The following is a 13,564-nucleotide window of genomic DNA, read 5'->3' on the forward strand; positions in this document are numbered from 1 at the left end:
CTTCGCCCCAGGTGTGTCTGTCAAAACACAGATGCTGACAACTCTTCTTTGGTTTGACTGTTTAATAGGTTCAGGCAACAGTACAGAACATGGGCACAGCTTTGTGTGAATGGTTCTGTCCAAAAGGAAGGAAAAAAACATTATATGGCCCACATTACACGCACAAACATATATGACATATGCACCTTTAATATTTGTAACAAACACACAACTTTCTGTATATATAGTATAACTAGTTAGCATAAACAGCGAACTCACTAACTTAAATACAGAACAAATATGTAGCTACACATCCACTTCTAGCTGACCAATTAACAACCATATGCTTTAAGTTAGCAAGCAGCTCCAAGCTAGGTGTCTATAATTATCAACTTATGAAAACAAAGGATAATGAACTAGCAACATAAATAATACGACTTACAGGTCTCACGGACGCACGCACACAATAACGGTGAAATCAATTAGTCTCTGACTGGCAGCCTCCGTTCTCTCTCTCCACTCTGCACTTTCTGCCGTCTTCAGGCTCACATGCGCTCGCTCCCGATGCGCCGCGCGTATCCGTCGCGCGTATCCGCCCCCGATCACCGTCACGCGCTCAGAGTAATCGATAATGGCCTATGTCCCTTTTGTACAGACACAGTGTCATTGTGACAGTTTGTCATTTGTGATTTTTGATTAGTTGTCGAGCCTCTAGACGGCAGGTAGTATCTAATGAGTCAGTCAGAGGGGCGATGCCAGGAGCAGAGTGGAGAGATTGATGAATGAGAATGGCATGTTGCTGTTGGGAGCAACGACTCACTGAAAGTGTAATAGACAATGAATGATAACCTTCCTCCCTGAAGTATTATTTGTTAAACTAAATGAACTAAAACCAAGGTAAGCTCAAAGCAACGAATGGGTATTTTACATTTTACCACAACCCCGGCTTTGTTGTGACACAAAGCAACAGTAATGCACTTTTCTGTGAAGTTATTATTATTTACTTATTTTAATTAACTTATTATTCATGATTAATGTGTCAGTAACTGGTACCCTGCACTCTCCGTCATGCATTACATCATCATTTTTAATTTATGCATCTGTTCTTTTTAAAATCCTATCTTAGCTTATATTAGGCAAGGTAAAGGCTTATGCAGATGATGTATAGTGTAGGAGAAGTTTTACTCACATATCCTCAGGTGTCCAGTGCAGGAGAACCTTGACCTTTCCAGACCCTTCTTTCCTTCTGGCCAGCACCTGCACAGAGACAATCAAGCAAAAAAAACAAAGAGAAAAAAAAAAAACAGTTTGAGTTACAAAAGACACAAAGAAGTACAGAGAGACCAAGAAAATGAATACTTGTGTTTTCACACTGTCATTTCACTCAGTCAGTCAATTTGTCTCTGCTGCACTGTTGTCATTTGGCATATGCAACACCCAGGCAACTGTAACTGGCCTCACCAATGAAAAGTAACCACCAAATATTTCCAAAAGGCATATAACTTAACCCACATATTATGGTTAATTTCAAATTTCAAGCTAGTTTGCAATTTTATAAGCATCAGATTTGCATTAATGTGTCGGGTTTGGCTCATATTGCAGCAGTATCGTTGTCTGTAGAGAACCAGCTTCAAAGACAAGCCCCATCCAGCCCCATCTCTAACGAATAATGAGGCTACATGCTTCAAACATCTCACAGAGTGATACAGTGGCTGATCATTACACTAATAAGCAATGTGAGCAATCTTAATAATGCATGCAAGAGCTCAGAGAGATTTCTATTTTCAACGGGATCTATCCCACATTACTCTGAAACATACTATAAGACCACTGAATTCAAATTCAGACAAAAGTTTGATATCTCCTAAGTGTTTGGACTTAACTGAGAACTGTTTATCACAGCTGGCACCGTAGAGAGCCAAGAAGATAGAAATGGACTACAGGCGGAACAGTTATCACCATAAACAAGTCACTGCTCTTGTTTTGAATTATGTCAGCACCAGACGCTTCAACACTTTAAACAGGCGTGTGTCTGACTGGAACTAGCACCCACTTTCTAATGTTTGCTGCAGAACATGACACGATGTGTTCATTTTATCTGTGTTGTGTTCTGTTACCTGGTTTAATTACCTCAAGACTTAATCTGCCAACACAACCACAAACTTCAAGGCAGTTCTTCTTGTGAAAATACTCTCAAGGCAATACCAGATTTCCTGAATAGTTGGCCCTTTTCATGTATAACATTTCATCTATCATGCTGTGTTGGTTTATAGTAAAACTGGTCTGGAATCCACACAAATATTGTCAGTAGGGAAAAGAAAAGCTAGAAAAATAACCAGGAGTGTCAAAAATAGCCCTAGATATAACCTCTTGCGTCAATTGGCTCTTTTTTGTGAGGAATGTCTATTTTTAGGATGGTGAATGAGTTCACATGTGAAGAACTTCTCTTACGCACATGAATATCTGAAATTATTTTTATGACTCTAGGGACTGGCTGCGGCATTGATGGAAACTGGTTTGAGGACAGAAGGGAGGAGGCTGCACCGAGACAGGAGACAGGAGACAGGAGACAGAGACCTAGAATCACTCTTCTCCACTACTACTTTTCCTACCCTCCCACATTTTAGCCAAAATATGTATCAATTTCTTTGTTTTAAGGAACCTCAGTCAGTTTCATTTATCTCACCAATGTGACAATAGTGCATATTTCTATGCTGAGATTCATGTTTTTGTCTTGTGTCCATATTGAAGTAAAAATCTGCATGTCACTTTTTTCTTTACAACATTTCTCTATGCTAATGCATTAGGAAATAGCTCCATCCCTTTTGTATGCAGGAGGGGCTTTGCAAAAAAACGTACAAATCCATATTTATATTCTGATAAGCTTCCAGGTATAGAGTCGTTGGAAGAAGTATTTAGGAAAACAAATGGGACACAAACATATTTAGTTACAGACTGATTAACTTTTTGAAAGAAATATTTAGACTAGGTTAGCAGATATGAGATTTTGTTTTTGCTGGCTTGGTGCCATATCATTTGTCTGTGAGAAGCTATGTAAATAGCAGCCAAGTTGGCAAATCAACCATGTTGTTGCCTCTTGTCTGTAATATAGTGCTCACGCACAAAACTCCTTACAGTGGACAAGAGAACAAGCAGAGAGAGCAAAACAGCAGTAACAGCATGAGTGATGAACCTGAGAAAATTACACACGCTTGAACACAAATACTTCTGATATGAAGTCTAAGCCCTTTTCTATGACATATAAAAACAAATATGAGTGCTACAGTCTGACTTTAAAGGGAAAAAACAGTGGAGATTTCTGCATCCTTTTCCCGTTCAGTGACGGTGGGTTAGAGTGATACATGGAGGAGATGCAGTAGGGGTCTCCTGCTGTCTGCCTGGGTTCTCTAAAATACATGTGAACATGTAGGTAAGATTCATTAGTTAGACTGCGTTAGACAGCCCCCTGTCTTACAGATTTTATATTTACAAATGCAAATTCTGTAAATCCCCACCTTTTCTTTCGATGTGTCCATTACAGGGGCTATTTGTAAGTATTCTCTGAAGCCAAATGCGTTTTTTTTTGCTACCATTACCTTTACAATACAAGAGGTTATAATATGCCCTCAGAGCTGCCCTATGACTTCAGGGTAGATTGGACACTACAGCAACTTGCTATTGGAAAGCGACAAGAAAGTCTGAAGGGGCCAGGGCTAGCTGTTTAGCACGCTAACTTCAGTAGAACAAAAGAAGTAAAATAAATAGAAGTAGAACAAGTTAACATTGGCATTGCTTTCCACAGGACAGATACTGAACTCGCAACATTTCTTCTAGACTGGTCAGTTAACAGCTGTTAATATTAACTTTGGCTATGTAGAAACCGCAATAGTTACTAATGCCATAGTTCCTCACATCAAAAGTTACTGTATTTAATGGTGTTAATAAAACTCAACACTTCCTGTAACTCTTTCAAATGAAAAGCTCTCTCGAGTTGCAGGAGACAGAATCATCTGGAGGCATAGTACATGTAACAGCCGGAAAGGATTAGCAAAGGATAACAAAGTGGATACGCACATACAACCAGAGTGACTGAAACAGGACAATTATATATGTGTGTATATGGGAAAAACTCGAGTCTCCAGTTTTTATTTGAGGCAATAGCTCCTTTAGGCCATATTACAGTCTCGATATCTCGATAATTATCCAAAGCAGAGGTCACTAATAGGCAGACCACAGTTTACATCTGGACCCAAGCACCGTCCTATCCAGAACCTGACCTATAACCTATAAATTATTGAGAAATATTCCATTTCGACAAAGCATTTCTATTTTAACATGGGCAGCTCGAGTGTGTGACTCGAGTCAATGAGTGAGATGCACACAGAGGGGATGAGACAACAGACAGTTGGAGAAATAAGTGGGGAAGTGGGGGAGTGGGACATAAGAGGAAAAGAAAGAGAAAAGCAGGGGTTAAAACTGCTCAATGCGTTGAATTTAAAGAAAAAAGAAGAAAAAAGTACAAAAAGGGAAACTCAAGCTACACTTTATTTCATTTTTGTAAAATTAAGCACCTTATTTTAAGATGCACATTTTTCAAAAGCTTTCTTATGAACTTATGAGAAATTAGAAAAGAATATTAAATTATAATTAGAGATGTTATTATTTATAATCCCTCCTGTTCACTGACTCAGAGAATCAATCTCACTTCACAAATTAACATTGTCTCTCAATTTGTCTTGGTTATCTGCCTCTGCCTTTATCTGCTAGCTTTCCACCAGGGCTTGGATAGCTACTACTGCTCCACTGTAAATCCACATGAGGGAGACGAGACAACTTCTCAGAGACAACAATGCGACCTGGCTGCAGAATTAGCCTAAGTCCAGTACTGGCTGCAACAGGCCAGCCATACTATAAGTGTCTCAAGCCCTGTAGCCAAGACTCTGTACATCTGCAGCTGCTTTACTGCGCTTTTAATTAAAAATGCATTGCTGTTAACCTATGCCCTCAGGCTCCTCACAGCACCAGGCTAATAATCACAAAGCCAGGCTACGCTTGAAGGGGCCATGACCATGTATGTAAATGCTGAAAATGAAGAAGTGGGCTTGTGTTTAAGCAGCATGAAGTGATTTGTGAGCCGAGTGGTTTGATGATAGCAGTTGATGCTTTAAAGGGACAGATCTTTATCCTCTACAGAGAGTGAGAGCAGGAGGAAATAGGGAGTTAACAGTGGATATTAGTGTGGCTCCAAAACAAGGCAGTGAAAACGGCAGGACCAAAGCCGGGGGAGGGCAGGCCTGCTAAAACTGGGTGCCTGTCTGGTGTCAGGGGGTCAAGCTGCGGATGACGCAGATTGGCGCAATAACAAAAATATCCCATCATAAACATGACTGAGTTGCTCTGGCGTGTCAGCAGGCCCACTGGCCAAACTCCACAGAACCCCTACAGCTCTGCTCCATCTCCCCAGGCCTGGGAGGGCCCGTTGGGGCCTGGGGTTTGACGCAGCACCGCAGTCTTTCTCCACCACAATCCTCTCTGGGGGTTAGAGAGAAGGAGAATGTATGCCCAACTGGCCAGATCTCCTTCCGATTCCATGACCCTGACCTTTATTTAACCCCCTTTCCTTGTCCTTTCTCTCCAAGTCTCTGTTTCTCTCCATTTGTTACTCTCCTTCCCCTGGCTAGCTCTTCCTCCTCCTCAGTCTATGTCCAAATATGCGGTTACCTCTCTTAACCTCTTCCCAAGCTTTATCTTCACTTTTTTTTTCCTGAGCTTTTCTTTTAAAATTCTTGGCTGCTGGAGAGCAGTTGAGGTTTGCAGGAGCAGAGCAGAGCAGAAAAGAGTTGAAAGGGACTGAGAGAGACTAAGAGTAACGCAAATACTGTAGTGAGGATAGCACTAGTGTCGGCACTCTAATTACATTTCATCATGAACAGAAGCATTACCCACAAGTTTGTCTAAAACTGCATTCAACACTCATGCTCAATAGTGCTTAAAGTATTGCCATTGTAAATGTATTTTCATGGCTATCTGTTTATATGCAGAAAATACAGTACTGTAGGTAACGAAGATGTTGTAGGTACTGGACATGTGATTCTTCTGCAACTGATGAGGGCAGTATAATAACCCTAGAAGCCTCCTAGTCTGACAACAACAAAAGAGAAGAAGACAGGAGGCGCATAAACAATAACAACAACACGTGGAATGGCAGCTGCAAGTGCAGGGTTGTATTTCAGAAAGCAAGTTTAGTGAAAAGAGGTCAGCCGCGATTTGTGAAAATAAATAAATAAATAAATAAATAAAAAAATGCCAAGACTGTTGTATGAACATATTTTGCATTTGATGCAGATCAGCAGAGACAACTTATAAGCAACCAAAAGCCAGTATGCAAACAGTGCATTTCAAATGAAATGAGGAAACACCTAAAACTCATCCAAGAACCTCAAAGGCAGATCCAGATCTATAGACAAAATTCAAGGTGAGTGAGTTTTAGTTGTTAACTATATATCAAAAGCATGTTGTCAAAATGTTCATGTCCTGAAATTTTACTGTTATTGTTTGTGAATTGCGGCCACTGGCATCTGTTGTAACAACACTGCGCACACAATGTTCTCAAAGGCTAATGTTAGCTTGTTTAGGCTAACATATCGATCTAACATATCTACATGTACACAGACTATATGGAGGTGTGTGCATGTGTATGTCTGTGTGTGTGTGAGTGTGCACACACATACACACAAATTAACACACTGTGTGCTGCAGCCTCTGCTGTTTTTTTTGTTTCTTGCTGTGGTATTGAATTTTATTTTATTTTTTTATCATTATTATCATTATAGTTTCCTGACTTTAAAATCATACTATGACAATATCTCCTTGTATATTTCTGTTCTGCAATTAGCCATATTGTGACAGAAATTGATACTCCTACACTGTTACCCTAATGTACTTATTAATATCATGATAACAATCATTGATCATCTCTACAAAACAACCACCCTACCTGTGTGTGTATGTTTGTGTCTTTAAATGTAGAGTATCTATCCAAGTGGTTTAAGTCACATATGAAGGGCCCCAGGAGATGTTTTCACTTTTCTCTTAGGGGAGAAAATGTACATGAAATGTATATTCTTCCACTAATGAGCACACTAATTATTTCTGCTAGGTTAGCAAGTGGTGGCATTAGCATGCAAAATAGCACACTAAATGTATGATCTATATAAGAATGAACTCAGTGGGGGTGAAATAAAAATACCTACTGGCAAATTCTCTCTGCAAAGTGCTACAAGAAGATAATATTGGCCAAATGCCCTAAGGTAACCACTGTAAACAAAATCACTGCCACTGATTAAAGAGTAAGCTTCTATATCAATATAACAGGAGACTATGCTGATAAACAAATTAAGTGGGATTGTGAGGATGTTTTTTATTTACAGTATGTGAAAGAAAGCAGAATGATGCAGCACATGAGGAGCCTTTCTTTTTCCAGATTATAAGCAAAAATGATACCATCATGCAATTTGAGGCTTCTGAACAGGAGACATGGTGCTCCCTAGTGGAACTGAGTAAGAACAGCAATCATTCAAAAATTCTGTGATTCACACCCTTCACACCCAAGATGTCACTACAGTTAACCTCCATTAATATAGAATTCACTCCCCCACTCTTTAGAGACATTGTCAGTGAGGGATGGAGAATCTTTCACTTGGAAAACAATTTTTCCTGCAAGTGCTCATGTGTGCCCTCAATAGTAAGGTGCAAAGGCACTTAACAGCTCATTAACAATGTATCATGCACTGGGTTCAGAATGGACTGGGCACTATACTCAAAAACAATCCAATTGTGTTTCCTGTGAAGCTTGATTCTGAGAAAACAACATCAAGTCTTGGGGCGATTCACAAGGTTCACTTCAAGTGCACAGAGAAAAAAAAATCTGCAGTGATTCTTTCACACCCCCTGTCGTCTAAAAAGAAAATAACAAAAAAAATAAAGCGATTTCAAAAATCAAGGGGGGGGACAAATGTGACAATAATTATGTATATTAGGCTGGCAGACTGTCTATATTCATTACTTGACAGATTATGATTTAGACATGAAACAGAATAAGTACCGAGTATAATCTTTATATATTCTCATCAATGTCTCAACAGTCATATGTTGATGCTTTGATTTGTCTGTTGTGTAAGGAAGAATGCTGCTTCCACTGCTGCTACATTATGCCTATAACACTTTTTCAATATGCAGATGCAGAGACTGATAGTGGTTTATAAACTATTCACAGATTCCTCATTATATCAGGATTGTTTTAACCCCTGGATGTGGGGTTTAAAATGTAAAATCATAATGAAACTAAAAATTAACTGTTGACTAGACTTGTGTATATCAAGGTGGCCTAAACAGCTCCAAAGTCAATGATTAAAACTTCTGTTGATGGACCCATGTTAAGTATGTTTTACTAAATCTGAAACAGGCCTAATTTTTTGTCTGCATAACTCATGTTATGATGACTTTTCTATGATGGAACATTTAATGTTTATTAATTAATGTTAAGGAGTGGAAAACAATATAAATAGTAGTAACCCACAGAGCAGAGGAAGGCATCTGATAATTCTGATCATTTATCCCCCACCCCTGCCACCCTCTTCTCTGTATTCCCACTGCTCCTCATTGTCTCTAAACCCATTAAAACATAAACAGGTAGCCATAGGCAAATACTAAAAGACACAGAAAAGTAGTGAAGCACTCACCGTGCTATGAAAGACCACACTGTGGCCATTGCCCACACTCTCAATGTGGGTGGCGAGGTTGAGACAGATGGCCCTGTGTCGAATAGCATCCATGGTTTGGGCATCGAAGAAGTCGTGGGGCCTCGCTGGATAGGAAGGACACAATCAATGAGACCAGAGTCAAACAAACATAACACCAGGTTTCCCCACTGTGGCTCCAACATATAAAAATTCCATGGCTTTTCCAAGTCTTTCTGTAACTAACCATAACTACGTCAGAATCATCTCATGACTGAAAAATGCTATTCCATTGTGGTTTTTAAATATTGCTTTGCAGCAACAAAAAAGTCCCAAGTCAGTAAAATAAGAGGTGAAACTCTCCGTTGAAAGATATAGTAATGAAATTCTTATGGTTTAGTTGCTCTGAATAACTGCCTCACTGCACATATTCAGTGGTAAGGAAATAATTCAGACCTCTTGAAATTCAATGTTATTATAAAATACATTTTTTCAGGATTTTCAGTTGAGGGCTATGCAAGGCCCTTTGTAGTCTATGAAAGCGAAAACACTTTTTTTTTTTTTCTATTACAATTTTGTAAAACTGGTCCATCTAGGTACGACTAGGAATCCGCACTGAATCTCAACTGGCACTCAAATGAATAATGAGCATCTTTTAATCAGAAGAGTGAAATACAATAAAAACATGCAAACGTGTAATTCTCTGGCATTTTTTTCCATAATCTACATCCATAAAGTTTCTTATTTTTTGTTTTCTCAGAGTGCTTTGAATAGGACTTGGGTCTCAATCCTATGTATTAGAGATCATTCTAAAGTCAACACCAAAAAGTTGCATCATAAAAAAAAATAAAAACTGTAAATTAAAATCAGATTAATTCTGTTTTAGCCATGTCAAGAGACGAACCTCTGATGAAGGACTGCATTTCCATGGCTAAATAATATTCCAAACATCTACCTAACTAACTAGTATGCTGCTTTGATGCAAGAGACTCATGCAGTGGTTCCACAAAACAATACTTGTAACAGCTGCAACTTGCAGCAGAGATAATCAACAGGAAATGGTTAATGCAAGAATATCAACCTCAATCAAGCCATTGGTTTCCAGCCACTTCACTACAGGATAAAACAACTAGATGAAACTTATGTATTCTTTCATACATTTTGATCCTTTTTATTGATTGATTTTTTTTTTTTTTTTGTTGAAGTTATATTACCATCTTTTGTAATGGACTGACAAGCTAAGACTGTTCTCTCACCTGTTGCTGCATTCATAATCTTTTATTAATGCAAGAAAGATGATCCTCATACGGTATACATTTTCTTATAGTTTCATTTTGTTGTTTTTGTTTTTTTATTTTCTTTTATTTTCTGTCAACATGTTTCATGAATGAAAGGCTTTTTTCACTCAACTATCAATTGTTCAATGTCAAGAGTGTCTGTGAATGCACCACTATTGCGAGTTCTAAAAAGGGTCCTTGTTGGCTGAATTACCATGCATCAGTACAAGACTTAATAAGACAGTTTACTTGGACAGATCATAACCTCAGGCAATTTTTCAGTTTTCTGTTGTGTCTTTGCAAGTTGATTTGGATTTTGTATTCAAATTAATGTAGGTCAATGGCTATTAATGTAGGTTAATGGCAATCAATCTAAAACGTTATGCTTGGGAAAAAAGATGGAAATAACCCCAAGTATATAAAATCTTTAGCTAATGTACTGAAATATGCAAAACTATTGATGTGGTCTTTTAATGACCTCATAAAATCTTCCAACGAAATCTGTAAAACCCACAGTAATGGGAGATATGTGTTTTACAGCTTCCAATTTGTCTGTAATGCTATTTTGTAATTGTAATTGTAATTTTGCTTTTGCACCTCACAAAAAAAAAAAACAGACAAGTAGAGGTTACAAGTAGAAAAAAGAGCTGGGTCTGCATAATGCAGAGAGAGAGACAGGCTATCTGAGGTAAAGTCTGCCACAAGGGAGCTAACGATCAGCATCTACCTGGGCACAGACACCAGCAGAGAGAAATTATAAGAAAAAAACTCAAAAGTTTCTGTGAAATGCAGAACATTGCCATGGGGAAACTCTGGCTGTCTAGTTGGCATAAGTTTAAGTTCCTGTTTGTGTTTGTGTGTGTGTGTGTGTGTGTGTGTGTGTGTGTGGTCCAGCACTAGATTCTCCAACAAAGAGATGTGGGAGGTCAGGAGCTGAACACATCTGTTTCAGCACAACATAAATGGCACTACATCAAAAATGTGTTGAAGCTTGTAATCCTAACCATCAAAGAAAAGACGGAAATCACAATGAGAAACATTTTGAAACTGGTTTAGTTTGTGTGCTTGTTAGGTACGTACGTAGGGAGCACCTGCGTTTGTTCTTGAGTTTTTTCCTTTTGTTGAGTCCAGCCTTGGAGGGTGACTCCTCTTTGAGTTTGGCCTGGCTGGACATTTTGGAGGAGCTCTGCTGGCTGAAGTGACTGGGTACATGCCGGGCCAGCCCTCCCTGGGAAGCAAAGCTGGCATTGCAGCCACCAACTACACACTGGAACAGAGCACAAACAATGACAATTAGATCGACAAGATGACAACTTTTCAAATAAGCTACTAAGAAATATCTATTTTAGTTAATGATGTGGCTGAGTAGATGCTGGGGAAGGTGCTGTCCTGTGCAACCAAACTTTGTTAGTGAAGCAACAATGATGTTGACTCGACCTAGATGTTGATACTATAAACATTACCCATAAGCAGAATATTATCAGATACGTATGAATGTTAATTATCATCAGAATATGAAAAGAAAAATTGCTGCAGATGTACATCATGCCTGAGTTACTGGTTTTACCTTAAAGGGCTTATCTCCACTGTGGGTCAACATGTGTCTCTGGAGCCAACTCTGACTGGTGGATGGTGTGTTATAAACCTTACAACCCTTCCACAGACAGACAAACACCTGAGGAACACAAATAGAGAAGACAGGACAAGGGGTTAATGTTGGAGTAGCAGGACAAATAAAAAGAAGAAATAGGTGGAAAACAGCAAAAGAACAATGTTATAGATAGCAAAATAACTGTGTGAACAAAGAGAGGCTAATTGTCGAAACAGTTTGGATAAGGATTGTTAGACAGAAAGACCCATTTCTTAAATTATACATGTAAAGTTGCTTAGTCCCAACTTCCATTCTCTGGAGTCTGTGGACTTTCTTGGATATGGCCTACAGGTGGAGAAGGTCAGTGTGCTTTGTGATATCATTTGTATTTCTAAAGAAAGAAAAACTCCCAGCATGTGCCTGTCAAAGCTAATTCAAGACTTTTTTTTAGACTGAATGAAACCTAAAAATGTAAGGCACACTGCAACTTAGGTTAAAATCTTTTTACTATACAAGTGACTCAGATGCCAGACTTGGTCTCTAAAACAAGGGCAAGTTTGTTTCCAGCTGCATTCAAAGGTTGGTTCAAAATCGGCTTAATATTCATGTTTGCCTAATTTTCTTACATAAGGCATATTCTAAGTGCACAGTAACTAAATGATGTTTCCAACTTAGTAAGCAATCAAAAAAACTTAAAGGGTCAGTTCAGACAAAAACCGCTAGTGGTATTAAGAATTTTGTTTGTCATGGTCACAACACTGACACTGGATGTGAAACAGGAAACAGCAACATTTCTTTCAAGAAACAGTGTCCCCATTACTCCAGATAACTCACAGAACACACTGAACTGTTTAAGGGAAGTATTTATTCAGCAGAAAGTTGTTTCAACGAAAACTCCTCACAGCAAGTTGAACCAACCATTTAACATTCAAAAGGTTGCACGCTGTCCAATTTCAGCAAATTGTTCTACTGTGTCTTGGGTGTCTGCACTGACAATGTTAAGCTACAGCCTGCTAGGACATCAACATAAAGCTTGTCCAAAATTTTTAAATCTACTAACCCCTCCTCTCTGTCCATCCACATGAATTCCCCTGATATGCTCTGCCAGATCCGGGCTGGAGTTGAAGCATTGTGGACAGAGGTCCCAGCAGCAGGGGTAAGCCACTGTCTTAGCCCCTGAGGAGCTGGCACTGCTTTGTCCATTCATCATAGCAGGAGTGGAACGTCCGCTGGACACTGTGCTCTCCATCTCCATCAGGGTGCTGCTGATACTGAGAGTGATGAGAGGGTGGAGTGGTTAGAGAGAGAGGAGAGAGAGCTCAACAGTTATAAAACATGAGCACTAAGGCCATCAAGAATATCTTGATAGCTTAGATCAGGCTTTGCACAGCCGTGACGAACAGGTGCAGATATCACTTGCCACATTACATAGTCTCTATGCGTGAAAGCTTCCAGGCTGTAGCTGATTTTTCATGCATGCCACTTTCATCACTCATGCCAAATCAATTATATCCTTGTATTCAATGCTCCTAGCACTATATTATTAATTTGCTGTGCTGTCAACACCAACAAAGGGCTCATAGGGAATATTTTACTCATTACTCATTCAACAAGTAACAGTTTCTTTCCCATTACCATTTCCAGTGCAGTGTTTAAGCTAGTTTTATGAATAAGATCAGTAGGATTAGCTTTAAATAGATTATTTTCCCAACATGTTTAAAACCTCACTCCCTTCAAAAATGTGTTTTGCTTGTTGTTACTTAACTTGGATGTTTGACCCAAAGTTTGCAGGATGTTGTTACATTATAATCTGCAAATGGATTTTCCCCATTCATATGCTTAAGGTGGAAAGTTTCCTATAAATATGAGTTTAAGTCTTGTACATACCAGATGATTTTGTGACATAACAACTATTTTGGAAACCATTCATGATCATTCTTGATTACAGGAGTATGATGGTGAAATATGAAACTTCCAGC

General features: G+C 38.9%; 1 protein-coding gene across 2 annotated transcripts in view; it reads right to left on the reverse strand.

Annotated features, from left to right (window-relative positions):
• The window catches only part of LOC111661659 (zinc finger protein AEBP2), a 33,360-nt gene that overhangs the window by 18,504 nt on the left and 1,292 nt on the right, over positions 1-13,564 (reverse strand). Inside the window, exons 2-6 of one of the 2 annotated variants that reach the window (XR_015437803.1) lie at positions 12,646-12,856; positions 11,562-11,669; positions 11,086-11,261; positions 8,721-8,845; positions 1,169-1,236 (exon numbers count right to left, since the gene is read on the reverse strand). Coding sequence is in view for 1 of the 2 variants with exons in the window: in XM_023415311.2 (XP_023271079.1) it covers positions 1,169-1,236; positions 8,721-8,845; positions 11,075-11,261; positions 11,562-11,669; positions 12,646-12,856 (699 nt within the window). In the remaining variant the exon portion in view is untranslated. Of the gene's footprint in view, positions 1-1,168; positions 1,237-8,720; positions 8,846-11,074; positions 11,262-11,561; positions 11,670-12,645; positions 12,857-13,564 lie in introns of both variants that reach the window. The other variant, XM_023415311.2, reaches the window with a different exon arrangement.

This window comes from Seriola lalandi, unplaced genomic scaffold, assembly GCF_002814215.2.
Source record: "Seriola lalandi dorsalis isolate HSWRI2012SDOR001 ecotype SW California unplaced genomic scaffold, Sedor1 jcf7180002054548, whole genome shotgun sequence".
Lineage (NCBI taxonomy): Eukaryota > Metazoa > Chordata > Actinopteri > Carangiformes > Carangidae > Seriola > Seriola lalandi.